General features: G+C 40.5%; 1 protein-coding gene across 10 annotated transcripts in view; it reads right to left on the minus strand.

Annotated features, from left to right (window-relative positions):
- fgfr2 (fibroblast growth factor receptor 2) overlaps positions 1–18,763 on the minus strand; it is a 37,239-nt gene extending 18,476 nt beyond the window's left edge. For 6 of the 10 annotated variants that reach the window (XM_060871914.1, XM_060871911.1, XM_060871910.1 and 3 more), the window contains exons 1-6: positions 17,922–18,763; positions 15,477–15,731; positions 8,569–8,835; positions 7,966–8,040; positions 4,565–4,734; positions 2,800–2,923 (exon numbers count right to left, since the gene is read on the minus strand). In XM_060871914.1, the coding sequence (XP_060727897.1) occupies positions 2,800–2,923; positions 4,565–4,734; positions 7,966–8,040; positions 8,569–8,835; positions 15,477–15,657 (817 nt within the window). In that variant the 5' untranslated portion in view covers positions 15,658–15,731; positions 17,922–18,763. The remainder of the gene's footprint in view (positions 1–2,799; positions 2,924–4,564; positions 4,735–7,965; positions 8,041–8,568; positions 8,836–15,476; positions 15,732–17,921) is intronic. The other 4 variants (XM_060871912.1, XM_060871913.1, XM_060871918.1 and 1 more) reach the window with 3 other exon arrangements.
- Positions 18,764–18,991: the final 228 nt, after the last annotated feature.

The following is an 18,991-nucleotide window of genomic DNA, read 5'->3' on the forward strand; positions in this document are numbered from 1 at the left end:
CTTTGTGCAAGTCCTCTTTAACACTGTTTTCGTTTGCAGACTGTGACCTTAACACAAATCAAAGAAATTAAACAATAATAATTTTACCAAGTACCCCCTCACCCACAGATCACCATCTATTAATTAAGTCATTATTCATGCATGCACAGGCTGGCCCAGTGTGTCCAAGCGAGACCGCTGAACTCTGCTTAACCCGTTAAGTTGGCCCAGGGTGCCTGGGCAGGGTTGGAAAGGGTCAGCGTCATCAGACCAGAGATTGTGAGGGATGAGGCGAATGAAATAAAAACACATAACGCACAGTTTTGCTCATTGTGTACTAGTCACTGATAGATTATAATCTTATATAAGATGGACATATTTAACCTAAACTAAAATTAAGCTCATTACAATTATTGAGAGGCCAATTTACCCCTACTTTTTACCCCATTATGCCCATTTCTGCACCAATTCTGTCCCATTAGCTAAATCACACACTGATTTAAGGTGGAGTCAAATGCTTCCTCCAACACAAATGAAGCCAGCTACTCAGTAGAAAGCCCTATCTTCCCTCTTCCGCATACCTGAGCTGACTTGGCGACAATTTAATGACTTATTTTAGTTAGCTTCTTTGTAGCGCTTTATCCTGACTACTCTTCCTCCATTTATATGTAACCCTTCTAAAAAAAAAAGATAAATGCTCGGGCAAATAGCCTGACTTGTCCATGGACTAATGACGTTTTTGCTGTAAAACAAGCCACATGGCCATAGTATCAGAGTGTGGATTAACCATGTTATTGTATTTTGCTAGCGCTTTGCCTTCTTTCCTACCTAAAAGGATGGCCAATTTTGCTTTCTTGGTCTAGGATGGCTTTTGCATTGTCAATAATGGACCTTGTGACCACCTGAAGATATGGTAAGAGCTTATCTCTTAAATTCTGAAATCCTAAATTTCAATAGTTAACTCCTGCTTGAACAGCCTTTTTCACATTGAACTAAATAATGATGTCTTTGAGAATAATTCCTGCTGAATAAAGTAAAACTAAAAACAGTTAATAGGTAGTGAGGTCAGACTCTTGAATATTCCCACATGTATAGAGTGGGAATATGCATAGAGTAGGTGGAATTGCTTATTGGGGATTATGCCGTGAGCTTGTGCCCTGGCAGAAGGCCACTATAAACAGATATAATTAGGCTGCTTTGGTTACCTTTGAGAAGCTCCAGTACTTTGGACTCAGTCTGGCTTTGATGTTTCAGCCAGTTCAGGTTCTTACATCACTAGCTACGACTCACGTTCCACCAAATACTCTCTCTCTCTCTCTCTTCTCCTCTTTCTTCTTTTCGTATTGATGCAGAGTAAAATGGGCAGGGAGTTCAACTTTGTCAGAATCTAACCATCTCCTACTATATTTATAAACAGATGTAAATTCAAAAAAGCGTTTTAAAAAAATTAAGTGAACACCGAGGAATTAACAGTGGGCCATTTTCCAACCCCTGTCTCTTTCTGTCTCTTCCACAGCCTCCCCCGTTTTTCTTTCATGCTATATGTTAGGAGGACAAGCTGGAGCTTGGTCAAAAAAACAACTTTAGAGCTGTCCAGTAAAACAGCAGCGTTGCAATTTAAAAGGCTGCTTTTACTTCTCCAAGCGCAGGGCCATGAATAGGAGCGGTTTATTTGTCTCGGTTTTCAACTGCCAGTGTATGGTACTAGTATGGATACTGCTCTATAAAAACACTCTGGTGGTCTTGGACAAATACCGGCTAGACCTCAAACATGCTCTAAATCCTTCAGTGAGCTTGTTTAGGCCTTCGGTATTGTCTGGGTCAAAATGACCCTTTTCAATCTTTTTGACAAAATGTGGAAGAATGCTTGAAATACATATATTTTATCATTAAACGTGTATTGTCATTTATATTGCAGATATTGTAAATATGTAGTAACTGGACGGTTTCAATTCCTGTCTGTATCTTAAATGATAAATCCACTGTGTTAAACCTGCTTTAAAACTTGTTTTAGTTTGAAGTTCTTTCATCAACACTTAGGTCTACTTTTCTATATTCCTACAATGTATTTAAATTTCCTGCTCTAGCAGTTACATGTCCAAAGTGCCAACTTTCACACTAATTTCAGCATCCATGTCATCATGCTCGAATGCTAGCAGATCGAGTCTCTGCCGTAAGTGTGCTGTAGAGTGGGAGTCCAATCTTTGCTGGCACAACTACTTCTCCAGTGGATTTCTCATTTGCATGGAATTGAACATCGAGATTTTTATTGTTTCCATTTTAGAATATTAGAGCTCGGCATAGTTAAGGTAATGGATAAAAATGGTGCAATAACAGAAGATTTGCTTTTTGTAGTTTCTTTCGGTGTATCATCTCCCATTCACACCTAAGTTTAGTTAGTAGACCATGCAAGCGAAACATTGAAACAGCCCATGTAGCAACTGATCGCAAAAAAAAACAACAGAATCACAAAACATCCCAAATATTCAAATATTTCAGTATAAATGTTTAAGTCCTTCAGGGTAGAGTTTTCCTTTAGATACAGGAATTGTTTTATCTTACAGCCAACAATTTGCCCTTTCAAACTTCACATACTCACTGACACACACACACACTTCTACACCTGCTCATGTCTGAGTTTCATCTCTAAACTTCCTTATTTAGCAGTTGGCATCGATGTAACAACATTCCCTCCACTGAGATGCAGTCCACCTGCACCTGCTTGACCCACACTGACACACACACACTCATGCACAGACTCACTCATGGCACACCTGTATAATGAGCCTCAGAAAGAGGAACATGCACACACGTACTCACCAACTACATCCAGGGTGTAGGTGTGGTTGATCGAGCCGTATTTGTTCTCCACCACGCAGGTGTAGTTGCCTTTATCAGAAGGAACCACACTCTCCATGATCAAAGTCCAGTGTTGATGTCGAACCTGCAAAAAAGCACAAACCAGTATTCAGTACTAATGTCATGCTGTCTCAGTACTCAGTACTCATAATGCCTTAGTAATCCTGTTAAAAAAATTATATATACATCAGTACTCAGACTGCCTCAGTACTCAGTACTCACTATTATCTCAGCACTACCCGCAAAAAAGTACTCAGTACTAATGTCATGCTGCGTCAGTACTCAGTAAATAATATTACCTTCAGTACTCAGTACTCAAAGTGCAGCAGTACTCTTATTGAACAATGATATATTCATTTAGTATTCAGTACACATACTGCCCCTGTACTCCTATTAAACAATAATATACACATTCAGTACTCATACTGCCTCAGTTATCCTATTAAACCATAATATATTCATTCAGTACTCAGTACTCATATAGAACAATAATATGTTAATTTTCTCTCAGTATCCATTTGGTACTTAGTTAGTATTCCTTTCCCTAGTACTGTGGGTGCTGAACTCACTCTGTACCATCTTGGTACTCCAGTGGTAGGCCTTCAGTATTTATTCAGTACTAATTCCATTCTTTGTATCAGACATAAATGTCTTTGTTTTATAGTTCAAACTTAGTAGTATTCCATGAAAAATAAGTTCCTAGCAATATCAATGAATTTGCTGGAGAAATAAATTAATGGTGGAGGGTGGGGGCCAGTGAGGTGAGCTTTCCAGCCAAGAGCATCATGGGAAAAGCAATAGCGACATGCTGACAGACAGCTCAGAGCATGAACCCCCACCTTAGGAATGTGACTCTCATGACTGCAGACCACGTACTATATCCAACCTGCGTCCCGCTTCTTCTTTCCTACTCTTGCTTTCAATACCATAAACTTTGCTACATTACAGAAGAATGTCCAAAAAGAAGAAGAAAAAAAAAACAAGTTTCTCTCCAGGTGCACCGCACGATTTGTTCAATTCAATTTTGTTTGTTAACATGCAGATTAAAACAGTGCCCTGTGCACAATGGCCGATCAAAACGAAACTTGTCACGTGGGAGGTATTTAAAGGTCTTTAGCTACTTTATAATCTTGTATAAAACAGCGTTTTCTGGTATGTTTTCTTTGTCTTCACAGTGCTGTAAAGTATGTTGTAGAATGTTACAATTAACAATAACAAAATAGTCAATTTACCACAAAGCATTCTGAAAATAACAATTCATCTGAAAAAAAAGCTTGTACTTGTACTTGACAATATATTCTCTGATATTAAGTTAGTACATGCTGTTGTTTTTATTTATTTTTATTATTATTTTTTTTAGCAAAATCTCTGCATCTTGGTCCAGCAAGCACAAATGATAAGACTAATTGAGGAAATCTGACCAACAAAAGTGTTCCAGTTATATCTATTAAACATTAACAGAAAAGTCAAGTCAAGTCAGAGCCAGACATCAGCACAGCGCTTTTGACTGTTTGTTGACACTAGTGACCTCACCTTGGGTACATTCAGAGAAATGTTTAGTCAGAACTTTAATTAAAATGGAAACAACCTGCCTTACTTACTTTTCAACACTGATTTCTTTCGACATTCATTTCACCTTGTCTCTTTCTTCACCATTTCTCCAACTACATTTGTAAAGTTTAGTGTGCCTGTGCTTTGGAATAGTGAATGAAAAGAAATGTCTTACCCTATAGCCACCCATGCGGTCTTCAGGTCGGAAAGCTCTTCCGTTTTTGAGCCAGTGTAGCGCCGGAATTGGGTTTCCCACCGCCGCACACCGAAATTTCACCGTGTTGGCTGCTGGTACAGCGTGAAGCCTTTTCTCCATCTTTTCTGGTGAGGTCCATCGTGGTGCACCTACAAGCAAAAAAAAAGGAGTTGTCCCAATCACTTGCTAGTATTGCTTGCTGAGAAATCATTAAGAAAATGATGCTTTTACGTACAACACAAATTTTTAGTTTTTCCAGATTGCGTTGCAAATAAGGTTTCCACTAATAAATATTAAGGATATTAACATTATATTGATAATGTATTTGGACAACTACTGCCAATTCTTCTTACATGTGTACATGCTAATATATAATTTATTTCTTTTGTAAAACTAGTACATTAGCAGCTTTAGAAACATTACATTCAGAACATTGTGGATATGTCAGTACAAACATTATTTCTCCTTTCAAGCTAAAGTACATGGAACTGTGAAGAACAGTTTTGCAAATAAAGAAGATTTTGCAAATGACCTCGACAACCAATTAAAAAGACACATAAATACACATTTTGTTTGTTCCTACAAGCTCGGCAGAAGCAACAGGAGAGCAGTGGCCAAAGCCAAAGGGGACAAGAAGGTAAATCCTAACTGTTATTCACACTCCTGGATTGGCTTAACAACAAAGCCCATTGTAGCCAGCGTCACCGTGCAATTCACACCAAACTGCTTGAATAAAATCATATTTGCTTTCCCTCTAGAACACGATATTCAGAGAAAGAAGAGGGGAAAAAACAGCCAGAGGAGGTGGAGGGTGTAAGAAAGGAAGGCTTGCCAAAAAGAATGGGACCATCCAGTTCGATTTCCTTTGCTTGGCCTGAACGGTTTCTTTTTCAACTCATTAGGAATGTAGCTCCTGTTCTGAGTATAGCAAAAAAAAGTGAGTGGTGGATGGTGAGGTGGTTAGTTGGGACGTACAGGGAACACTACAGATGACATGTGGTTTTGATGAAGTTCTGCGTCCGCATTCCTTTCAGGGACCCCGTCAGCACATGAAACCAAACACTGGAATAAACTTCCCTAGCCTACTTTCAAATTCTGGATTCACTTTAGTCTTTTTTTCCTTCTTGTGGACTCGGGTTCTCTGAATAAGTTTTCCTCTTAAATTCAAAGCATCGAGATATTTTTCAAACCATTACGTGAATAATTATAATTTTAATAATTGCCCTCTAACACAGCAGTAGCAACAGCAATCTTACCTCATATGGAATGGTCCTAATTACTACAACTCACCATATATGGCCAATCTTGGTGTGTGTGAACCGGAAAGTTCCAGCATAACTTGATACAAACATGTAAACACAGGTCTTCCTTCTAGCGTGAAGGCATGCCAATTGGTTTCCCTTCACTCTCACTCTCTCTCTGAGATCTTCCTTCTCTCCACATGCAACCACAGTTTTTATCTCCTTCCTGTGGGTCTCATCAGCTCTGTAGGATTCTTCCATTCTCTCTCATTTTCTTTTTCCTGTAACCCTTTGACCTGCCTGACCTCCAGACCAATGGGACACCTGGTAGCTTTCTGTCAGTGAGTTTCTAAAGATCTTGTAATGCTTAGATGCTCAGTGGTCACAGATTTGAAGACAGGTTAAACAGGATGATCCTTGGGGAAGAAGGGTGGCAGGGCTGCGTTCCCATGGCCCCTGCCCGGACATGCCACATTTCAAAGCAGCTGCCCTCCCAAACCCCAGAGAAAGCTTCTAAACCCACCCACTAATCCAGTGGCGTGTTTGTCCCTTTCTGTTACAAATACCTGACATATGAACAAATCAAACAAAGAAAATCAAAACAAAAAGATGTTAACAATATCCTATTGGTACTTGTTTCAGTACTTACTGCATTATTATTATTTTTATAATTTATTTTTTTAGTGCACCCAAGCAGTAGGATGATTCCCAAGCTGCTGGGCCAACAAATTTAAAAAGAAAAGTCTGTGGAAAGCCTTTTGCCCAGGGATGTCTTTTTCAATAGACAATGTGGCCAAAAACAAAACGAAGTACGGTGTTGAAAGAGGAAGAAGATATGCTAGCATGGTGCTGCTGCTGAGGCCCACTCCGCAAAGAAAGAGTTCTTAGTGGTTCGGCTAGGCACCGTTCCAAACCATCAAGCCCAAAACTGCCTCAAGCGCACTGTTAAACACTGCCAAACTTCCCCCGTCCATCCTCATGCAACAGTTCCCTACCCACACACCCCCCTCCCCACCTTCACTACCCACTCTATCCTCCGCCAAAGGCCAGAACAACACACGCACAGACAAGTTCTGGTCCTGATCCAAACCAGAGCTTGCTAGTTAAAAAGCTTATGGCTTTATTCCTGTTCTCTTTCTACCCCCATCCCCCCACCCCACCCCCACCCCCCAGCCACACATGCCCCCACCAACATCCCTCCACTTTTTAACAGACCGTTTTAAAATTGCTGAAAGATGCTAAATCTACATGAAGTGCCAGAACAGATTCTGCTTTGTTTATAAAACAGGGTGTTCTAAATAAAATGCTCTGGAAATAATTCTGTCCCAGCCATGATCAATATCCTCTGTTTGCTTTTTTTTCTTTTGCCTTTCTACTTCTAATAGATCTAATAATCTCCTGCTTTCTATCACAATACATGATAAATGTCAAACCGGCTCACATCGTTACTTCCTGTCTGCATTGTGAGCCTGAACCTGATTCAAAACACGTCTCTCTTCAGGTAAATAACACACAGCAGATGAGTGCTTTCCATAATGGACAACTCTGGCTGACGGGCGCCCTCTCAGTTAAGCTACCTGAGAGAAAAAAGTAGGAGAAAGACAAAAAGAACAGCAGAAGAATGCCAGGAATGTTTCTGCACTGAAATTACCCAGAGCTCTACTCCGAATCTAAAAAGGCTTGGTGACAATCGCTTGACAAGCAACTGCACTGAAATGCTCTTCTATCAACAGACCCACCACGCTTTGAGGTGAAAAAATGATGAATCTGTGACAAAAGAAAACATGAACCAACTTCACGGAAAATAACAAGAAATATCTGTTCTCTGTTCAGGCAGTAAAAACTGGCTAAGAAAAATCTATACGGTAGAATGATTTCTATTATTTTCAGACATGTTAGTCCTTTTGTTTATCCACAGGAATGTAGTTTTTATTGAAACATCCCAACATGGAGTGACGCTGAGATAAGACACGGTGCAGTACTCCTCAAGCAACTAGGGGTTAAAGGCCTTGCTAAAGGCACTTCTGAACCACATTTGAAGACTTCCTCACAACCTTTTAGTCACAACTAACTACTCAGATACCTTCCCCTGCCCCAACACTAATTCCTTGAATGAATGAATCCCTGACAGATACTCACGCATCTGCTCGGTGTCTGCCCCGACATCATCCGATCTCTCAGCGTCGTCCTGATCGTCGCCGGATGAGATGGTATCTGCAAGAGCACCGGCAAAACTGTAACCGTCCTGCTTTGACAGCTCGGTCTCTACATTCATGCAATACTACTACTGCAATGCTACTTAACAAATCAAGAAACAGCGTTGGCAATGGAAGCATTAGCATGATTGTTACTGCTGTAACCAACTACTACAAAAGCAGCTTGAATTTCAGAAAGGTCCATTCTAAGGAATTCTTATTTAAGATTGCAGTTGTATGTTTATTCTTTTAAAAAATTGCAAATGGAATGTCCAGAAACAAAACAACAGACAGTAAAGCTAGCATTCCACGTATTAAATGAACCTTCACTTGTAGCACTACAAACCTCCGAACCTAGCAACGTCCAAAACAACAACGTCAAACTCCGAAAAAGGAATCTTGACACTTCAATGACACTAAACAGGGGTTTTGGATCAGCCAAAAGAGAAACACACAAGCTGAATCCTACTAAAATCATCTCGCCACATTTTCTGAATCGGGATCGTACACTGGCGGTTAGAGTTCTCTTTCAGTTGCGGCATCTCACCTGTGACATTAACAATGAAGCAAACCGCATCTGTGGCCTTAGTGCCAGTTGCCTGGCATGAGTATAGGCCTGAGTCAGTCGGTGCAGCATGGCGGATGTGCAGCTGCTCACGCTCAATGAGCGTACGGTTGTCTGGAATAAGCGACGTGCCGTCTTTGGTCCACACGATGGCAGCTGCCTCGGGCAGCGGGCAGTTCAGCTTCACAATGTCTCCTGGGTGCACCAAGCACACGGTGGCCTTAGAGCTCTCGGAATTGACAGGAAGCTCTGCAGAGCAAGGGTAGGGGAAGAGACGAGCGAGGAAAGACAAGAAAGCAGGTGAGACAGAGTGCATAAGTATAAAGGAATACTAAGTCCAGGTGGCATGAGAGAGAAAACAAGCAAAAGCATGAGAACACCATCATGACCCAGCTCTGAAATGCAAGACAGAAGTGAAGAAAGAAAAAAAGCAAACAAATCGAGGCACCAACAAAAGACTGACGCTTATTTTTGATAATCAATTAACCAAAGACCGCTTGGATTATCTCGAAAACCTTTGCCTTATCTTCCAAAGTATAAAAATTCGTATCCGAAAATGATCTTGGCATTCCAAGTAAAGCTTCTGAAGTACTCGAGTTCTCAATCTTGCTACCTTTGCGTTCTAAACTGTGCTGTTCAGGAGATCCGGTCACATCTTCCAGACTTCAAGACAAGCGTACATATACTTTAAAATTTATAATCCATATAAAAATGTTCCTTTACTCAAAGAAATATTTGTACTTGGTCTGCAATCAAGAAAGAACTTTCCAGAACATTGTATAACAGTAATTGTATTGTCGCAGCCCAATATTCAGTAAACCGAAATCTTATTTAACTACATTCACAGAGACATTTTTTTAAGCATGTGGTCATATTTAAAGAGAAAGTAGAACCGTAGGATCTTTTAGGCACAGAAAAATCACTCCGTATTTATTCCACTGTCGTTACAAATGTCCTTGGTTTTCTTTTTTTCCTCCCTGTCAATTCCACTCTTTCACCAAATGAAGTCCACCATCCTGCTTATTCGTTTGACCAATTATGTGCAATTTATACTTGTAGAGTCGACAGGAAATCAGATTCTACTCCACCATCTGTTATTCATTTAAAGGCTACATAAGAAAAACATTTTTTTAAAAATATACCGCAATAAGCTCTTATAACGGTTCCGCTCTCCATCCCGGCTGTTAACGAAGCGTTAAACAATGCAGCATATAAGCGACACAGGAAGTAGCATTTTTTACTCAATTAACAGACAAACAGTGAGCGGAAAGAAAAACGTGCATTTTTGTCATTCTGTGTATTTGTTATGTTCAATTTATTCTTGAGTAATTTCTTTGCAGTAATTTCTTTGCAGTGATAATCAACTTAAACATTTTCGATCAGTAAAATAAAATGAATTATTTCATCGCCTCAGGTTTGGTATAAAATGAGTCAGGATACTATTGACTATTTTTGACTCATATGAACAAAGCACTTGGGGCATCTCAGAGATTTACTTTGATAAAAAAAAATTGTGTGGGGGAAAAGTATACAAATATAGGGAAATATTAATTAAAGCTACAAAAGTGTCTACTTTCTTAGAAGATGTTAATCACTTCTGTGCAGTTTGACAGGACAAAGAAATTCTAGGTTTGAACATAGCCACCTTAAACACAAATTCTAGTTTTTGGTCTAAAAATAAAAATAAAAAAAAATCATCTTCCAAGTGTTTAACATTATCCACGTACAGTTTGAAAAGATGTGCAAAGTTATACACAAGGATTCTGAACGCAGGATCGGATTGGCTGATCAAAAACAAGAAAATGAAGTGAAAAGAAATGAAAAGAAAAGAAAGAAAGAGCTCGGCGCGACTAAAGGTATTTCTGGATGAGATGTTAAACCTGTAGCAGTGACGGAGAATAAGCATGGTGGAACTTGTTGATGAGACGAGGCACTAATTAAAGGTGTGACTGGCACTCCCTGGCTTTCCTGCACGCCTCTTCTGCCATGACATTCCTGCGCTATTGTGTGAGTCGTAACAGCCTTTTCTGAAAAACGGGGAAAAAGCCAGGTCACTTCACACTCTGGACCGAAGGGGGCCTGGGGAGCGTGCGTGACGATGTAAACCTTCCAGGCTTACTGCCCCACACAGGTACAGTTACTTTATTGTTACATTTTTTCCTCCTCCCTCTGCCTTTCCACCTCTTTCCTTCATTCCGGAAACAATTAAGTCCTTTTTTTTAACTGGCTGTTTCAACTGCACGGTCATGTGGCAGTTGATTGATGGGAACTGTATTCAGCGCCTTATGTTTCCGGAGGCCCGTGTTTGGCGAGCGGTTAGCTAACTGTTATTCGCTTGTGTGCTTCCTTCTATTGTGCGATCAAAGGCTGATTCGGAAAAAAGAGAGAGAAAAAAAAGAGGCACGGATCCACGTCGTCTGTTCCAACCTGAGACTCATTATCTTGGCGTATAATAGTCTATCAGAAGTAAGAACACACTTTTTGTAGCATCATCTTGAGGACGTTTAGGAGAGATGGACGAACCCTCGGACACAAGCCCTGTCACGTCAGATTCACTACGAGAGCATTCGTATACCTGGATTACGTCATGGCTATGCGTCTTACTGGAAAGTGAGCTTAAACATAGTGAAAGAGGCTGAAAGAAAGAGAGGTAAATGAGACGCCTGAGCTTTTATAGCTGCATGCAATTTAAAGGCAGGGAAAAGCAGAAAACAGGCAGAAAAGCGAAATATTCTCCTAAGGTTAAAATACTTCCCAAAGATATTTATTGTGCTCACCTTTTTATAAACAATGCATTTAAAAAAAAAGTGGAAACAGATGACCTTTCTCAGTCCAGCCGATTGATTACAATATCAGCAAAAAAAAACATTGCATAACTCTCTCTCTCTCATTCTCTTCAAACGTGTCTCATGTCTGATTCCTGCTTTTAAAACCCGCCGCATCTGTTCTACGCCATCAACACCTCCTCTTATCCTTCCGTCACCTCTCACCCCTGCCCTCATGACCCCATGACTCTGTCCCGCACCCAGCCTGGACCCCCTGCCGTCTTCTGATTTTCTCATTCTTCATGGGAAAACACAAGGAGATGTCAATACCTTTACACAGATGCTAGCTTGACACTAAAGAAAAAAAAAACAGCCTCCTTTTTTTAAGAGTTCAGGAGAGAAAATGTAGGAACGCTCGCTATACAGACAGGTGTAATGGCTGCTTGCTGCTCTTCTTGTGCCTCTTCTTCTTCTTTTGCACCTCCGGAGCCGAATGTAATTTAAGCTTCCTCCAAATCATCTCATCCCATTCTCACACCGACCTCCTTCACTAAGATGCTGGAGAATCGATAGAGATCTGAACGCACTTTCAAGACAGACACATAACACCTCATAGTGTATTTCTGGTATTCATTCACACATCACTGATAACAAAACCCTAAACTTTTCATCTAACAAGAGAATGTAAACACAAACATCCCAACCTCCCCTTTTCAACCCAGCCTAACCTAACCTAACCTAACCTAACCTAACCTAACCTAACCTAACCTAACCTAGCTCCAGTTCCTGTATTCCATCTCCTCCTTCTTCATTTTCTCACCCTTTCTTTTCCCAATAAGCCACTGAGATTGTAATACTCTACCTTTTTTCTCTCACTCCCCCCACCCCATCCCCAACAACTTCTCCATACTAATCTCCAAACGCCTTTTCAAATTCTAATTTTTGCCGGCTTTATCGTCAGGACAATGCACACACAGCCAAAGGGCACAAATCTCTCGGGGCGTCCACGGCAACCGTCTTCTAGACGATAATCTGAGGCCTCCCCAGAGTCCTCTCATTGCCTAATTTTCCCACCAAAAATAGCCAAGACCAATGTTGGGCCTAGATTTCAATGACATCACCAAATCCCAGTAATAACCTTGAGCTATAGCATGAATATAACAGCTATGTTTATATAAGAATGTTGCAAACATTTCCATCTCCTGATCACATGGTCACAGCTTCCCCTCCACAACATCTGCCAGCTGTGCCCAGCAAACTCGAGCAACATGTTTATTGGAGCCAGGTGTCACACGGTACGGTTAAGTCGCTAATTGCGAATTTAAACCTTAGGATCAACACCAACAGACGTCACTATAAAATAACTCTGGCTATAAACATCTTCATCCACAGCTACCAAACAGCACCTACAACCACAGCTGACCAGAGAGAGAGAGTGTCCTCATGCTCATCAAGGGGAAAAAAAGAGTCGTGAGAAGATACTTAGTCTAGTGTAATAATGGCTCGGGATTAACACAGCATACGGTTCCTGCTACACAAAACCAGAGTGTAATCCTTTTCATGTGATACTTAAGGTTTCGCCATCTCTTAATCTCTTACAATATTCTGATTCAACTCAATGGACAAAGTTTACATTTTGGCTATAGCAAAAAAAGCTAACTCAAATGGCCCAATGATTCATGCTGACTACAAATCGTCCTGGGAAGAAAAAAAAAATCCAGGTCTAAACCAGCCTGGAATATATTACAGCATATAATAAATATAAACTGGTATAAATATTTGTTAGCATTTTATAGTAAAAGAAAAAACGAAAATAAAAGAAAAAACAGATTATAATGATTTGTGTAATTTCTCTTGGTTTTTCGCCAGAGCAGTAATCAGTGTATCTGATTACAGTGTGTGTGTGTGTGTGTGTGTGTGTGTGTTACAGGTTTAGAGCTTTCTAGAATTTAGCGGGAACGTTCAGGTTCAACAAAGGAGTGGAGTTAAGGACAGAAATCTTACAGCGTTTGTAATAAATCTAATCCAAAACATTGGTTTAAACCAAAAGCTCTGCTATCTGGTTTGTCAATTGTGTTGTTTTTTTTTTTTTTTTGTTTTTTTTTTTTGCAAATCAGAAGACCCAAGACGAAAAGGAATAAACTTAGGTCTCCAGACCTTGTTCGCTTTTTAGCTGTGTGCATTTTAGTTATTCTCATATTCCCACACTTCCACACTCTGGGCTCTTCTTAGTATTCTACTGCTTCCCAACAACCAACACATGACTCGGATTATTGGTCATAAATCTTAGAAATAAAAAACAAATTACAGTAAGAAAAAAAAAAACAATATTTGGAAATAACTTGGAGTTTAGTAAGAGGTGAAACAGCTGGTGCGCAGCAGGCGAGCTGATACATAACTTAAACGGATACGGGGTGCGCTCAGTCGAGCCTCTAGTGTTACACTCTCCATGGAAAATGAAATGCAAAGTAGCAGCAGATCTAAATACCTGAAGAAGGCAGTGCCAATAGCCAATACATTATCTCCCTGTGAAGCTCCAAAGGCATTGTGTGAGCACACGATGGGCACGGTTCTCCCGAGACCTATTACTAGTCTAAAAGTTTGTCTGTGCGTATGTATGTGTGTGTGTGTGTGTGTGAGCAGGTGACTTGGCTGTAGCTTGCTAACATGATACTTAACTACTCACATGAGACTCACAACCATCACACAATGTTTTTTTCTTCTTCATGACTCAAAACAACACTGCACATTCCTTTTTACTTGTGTTAGAGCTTTTACATTGACGCCTACCTGCTCACTCGACTGCATGAGGATTCGAAAACCTCCACAGCACATGACACTTAATCTTTTATCATATGGCCCACTACACTTGCCGACAATATGAGAAAAGAAGTGCAAATCATCTTAGTAAATTTAGTAATTAAATGACTGGCTATATCAAACAGTTAATAGAAGCATGGAGAATGTTTCATACACGCAGGACATCATGCCGTTTGCTTAAGACACTTAAGACAACTGATGTTTTACATCCCGAAGGGCAAAGATCGTTTAAATTAGGCTTGGGTGCACGGGGGATGGGGGTGGGGTTTCTTAAAATGACTTTGTCAGACATCCTTCTAATTAACATTCTGATTAAAGCACCAGGAATTGACTTAACCAGCACAGCAGCTATAATCACACCTATAATCACCTGCTGGGAAAGACGTGCTGGTAAGAATGAACTCTGACAGCAATTCTTGTTACCAGTTCTACTCATGCAGTGCAGCCATGCAGAAACAAACCCAAAAGTCAGATTTGTGTTATTTTACTTTAGTTTTTTTTTTTTTTTTTTTTTTTTTTTTGCATGATCACTGAGACTTAAAAGGTTTTTAAGTCTCAAAAAAAATATGGGATACTTTAGTAGCTTTCAGACTTCAATCCCAGACAAACCACATCCCGTTTTTTAAGGAAAGTAAGGAAACTGTTTCTTGTCTCAGTGTCACTCCCTTCTGAGAACAAGCACGGCTTATTTTCCTCCCAAACAAACTATGAGCTGCTAGCATGCCAGCTCGCAGGTATGTGTGTGGTCCACGGCTCAGAACGTCATTAAATTTAGACTGAAGTCTGGGAGAGAAAATAAGAGAAGAAAAGACAAACACATTGCAAAAAAAGAAAGAAAAAAAAGACGAAAACTTTTCTGAAAACAAGATGTCTGTATCTTGGGTAACTGAAAAGCCAGAGTCAAATGTAGTAAAAGGGAATGGCATCAAAATGCTCTCTAGCTCTTTGGCATATGAAGAGTTTCTCATACAACACATGCAACAGAACATTAAGAATTCATAAACCTCACACTATAACATTTTGTCAAACCATCTCAGAGAACATCTCTGACCCGTCAAAACAAGAAACACACTCCGAGCAAAAAAAATCAGTCCTGGTCAGCAAATGAGTCGTTCTCGCAAGTAATATTTCCCTATATCTTGTTCTTACCTTTCTTACTTCCTCCCACAATATTACAATAGCTTTATGTGAGAAAAGAGCTGGTTTTGAAAGGGAGGTACAAACCCAGTGTGTGATATCATAAACTGATAAGATTCATCACTGAAACTTTTTAAGTCATGCTTTCACATGTCCAGCCTTACTCACCGTCAGCAACCGCAGCCTCTTCCTCTTCGCTGGGCACAATGGGCGGCCGTGCCCGGACAGTCGATGCCAAGCTTATCAGCACTATCGCAACCAAGAGCCATGGCCAGGTGGGCATGGCATCAGTGGTGAACACACCTCCCCATCCCCCTTTCCTCCACCTCCCCCTGGACACTGATCCCATCTGAGGGCCTCCACCGGACCATGAACTGCAGACGGCAGCTCATGAACTGAAGCCCACTGGAAGGATCTGATCACCTGCGGCAAAGCAGAACAAGAGGCAAAGTCAGAGATGTGATGGCTGCAGTTTTTCTACAGAAAACTATCCACATCCTGCTCATGATGTCCCTGTACTATGATCCTGAAACCATGATATTTCATTTCAATGTATGCTTCTCCATGGATGTGGGTATTTTGTTACAGGATCCAACTGAGCAAAATGAATTCACTTACATTTCATCACTGAAGGCATGTCAACAACAATTCTGTGTGTGTGTGTGTGTGTGTGTGTGTGTGTGTGTGTGTGTGTGTCTGTGTGTGTGCATGTCCCATGTAGCTAAATGCTGTCGAACAAGCTGTTCCACACACCCATACCAAAGTACTAATACTATAGAGCACTAATCTCACTACTGTTTTACAGCCACACACAGTAAATAGACTGGTAGGATGCAGTTGGTGTTTTCTTTCCTCCTGACTGATTTCTATAGAGACTTAAAAAGATTTTCTTTCAGCTTGACAAAAACACCTAAATCTACAACTGAGGTCATTCCCAACTCTCATTACTAGTAGACCAATAATATTTGGAAAGTAATTCGATGCAAACCAACTGAATATATAAATCCACACCTGTCTGAAAATGGATTTTATTGATTGATGTTATTTCCCTAAACACACACATATAGTAAATGTGTGTAGTGCAAAAAAAAAAAAGTCAAAGATACAAACCTTTCAAATAAAAAAAATAAATAATAAATAAATCAGTCATCAGCTGTGCTAGCAAAGAGCGTCAAACATTTAGTGCACTTTAGTAAATGGTCTGAATTACATCATTTATTAAACCATTGGTTCGAGTTTAGTGCTGGTTTGCTGTGACACGCTGCGCGAGCGTTTTTTGGTGGTTTCGGTGACGTAGCTGCTCTAAAATGAGTGCTATGTCCTAAACCACACAATGCAACACTAAACACAGAATAGCAGGTCTGTTCTGACGTGTAAAAAAAATCAGATACAACAAAAGAAATACAATATCGTTGCCGGAGCGTTATTTTTTGACACACTAATTGCTAGGCAGCTCTAAGCCTGATGCGCTGGGACGCGCGCGCGGCACTATCGAGACCGTCCAGATGCGGTTCCAAGCGCGTGCACGAGTCCAGCTGCGCGCCATTGATTAGCTGTTTACTCTCATCTCTTACTGCACAATCAGGACAAACGTGGCGAATGACTCCAAAAACAGTGAAAAGTGTCATATCATCTGGAATCATGCAGTCAGGGCGATGCAGCAGGGAAACATCTCACATTTCTGTTTAAACAGTCCTACATTTCTATACTACAAATGCTAAAGTTGAACTGTTTCAAATCTAAGCAAAAGCAAAAAAAAAAAAAACAAACAAACAAAAAACCAATGCATTACTCTTCACGAGCACTTATAGAATAGCACATCAGTCTCGTGCTATTGTGCAAATAAATCAACACTTAACTCGGTTATCACCAACATGTTAATGGCAACCTCTTGATTTATTTGTGCATACAATGCAGCCCAGCTAAACTCATCTAAAGGCTAATCATCAGTGCTCCATTCACATTCTAATCACTTTGCATTTTCACAATAAAATCTCACTGAATGCGCTGAGATTTACGAGGCTGCTTTTACACAATGCAATGCATTCAGTTACAACAACAGCCGAGAGAAATCTCATGTTATCTATTAATAGTCACTATATTGATCACAAATGCCTGGTTAAAAGTCAACCTTAAAACGCAAAAAACACTTCTCACGCAACCTAAAGCGAAGGTCATACAACAAAATACACCAATCCGCTGCGTTCTTCTTGTTTGTTTGTTTGTGTAAAAATACCCGATCATTAAAATGTTCCACTTTGATCCAATAAAGCCATTCAAACTTTTATTTCAGCAGTTGTTAAAACACTTATATTATCAGATCCAAATGAAAAATCGAACTTCTCCTATCTCTTAAAAAATAAACAAATAAATAAATAAATCACTTAAAAGAAATTTGTGTTTTTTGACATGTTGAAATATTTCCCAACATTAAACTAAGTCCAACTAGCAACAGGCCGGACCGCGTCTGCACGCGCACACACACACACACACACAAATATATTCACACATATATTTATCCTGAACATTTTCAAATCACTTCTCATGCACTCAGTGTGTTTGTGCTTTTATTTCTTTTCTTTTTTCCCCCATCACCCCAAACCCGACACTTACCCCTGCGGCCCGGACGCTGAGCTTCTCTTTTTCTTCCCCCAACTTCGCAGCTCAAAAGTTCACTATTCCAAATTCCACAAGTCGGCAAGGAAAAAAAAACAAAAACAAAACAGGAGCACAAAAAAATATATATAATATATATTAAAAATGTAAAAAAAAAAATAAAGCCGCAGCCAAAAGAAATCACTGATCCTTTGCACAGAACAGCATTGCCAGATGGAAGCGTCGCAAAAACAAAACAAAAATCCCCAATAGTTTGTTTAATTATTATTTATCCGTCCATATAGTTTTGGGAAGCAACAGAGAATGAAGATTTTGCTTTTTCCCCCTCCGTTAGAGTCCTTCACGTCCTTTCACAAACTCAGATCCTCCTGTATTTCTCAGATGGTCCGATAATCTGCGCTCCTCCAAAGACAAATACCTTAAAACGTGTGAAACGCGGCTGTCTCGACGTCCTCCTACACACACGCGCACAGTAAACACGCTCTACACGCATTACACACACACGCACGCACACACACACTCTGAGCTCATGTTAGTCACTGAACTCCAAAGCGCTTCCCAGTCTCCGAGGACCTTGGTCGTCTTCTCATGCGCTTTTGTCAAGCTTTGGGCTTTTTTTCTCCTTCTTCTTACGCACTCTCTCTCTCTCTTTCTCTCGCTCTCTTTCTCGCTCTCCCCCTGAAGAAATGTCACTCCCCCACCCGCTCCCTGAAACCTGACACGTTTCCTGACTGGAGCTTTTGGCATCCGTCCGCCAATGAAAAACCTCAGAAAGTCCAGCACCCCTCAGCAGTGCGCTCCAACATCAGCGACGCACCAGTGATGTAGTGCTGGAGTGGACTTTAGTGGAGTGAGTAGAGCAGAGGACAGACTGCAAACTCTGTCCGACCTACTACTCCTCCTCCTCTTCCTCTCCTCCTCCTCCTCCTCCTCGTCCCGCTGCCATACCTCCTGAGATTCACTCTCACAAAATACTGCCGCCTTGTGGTGACATATTTAACGCGTCTAATTAGTGACCCTGCATACTGCTCCTTTGCATACTGGGTTCGTTTCCCACAAGGATACCT

This window comes from Tachysurus vachellii, chromosome 6, assembly GCF_030014155.1.
Source record: "Tachysurus vachellii isolate PV-2020 chromosome 6, HZAU_Pvac_v1, whole genome shotgun sequence".
Classification (NCBI taxonomy): Eukaryota; Metazoa; Chordata; class Actinopteri; order Siluriformes; family Bagridae; genus Tachysurus; species Tachysurus vachellii.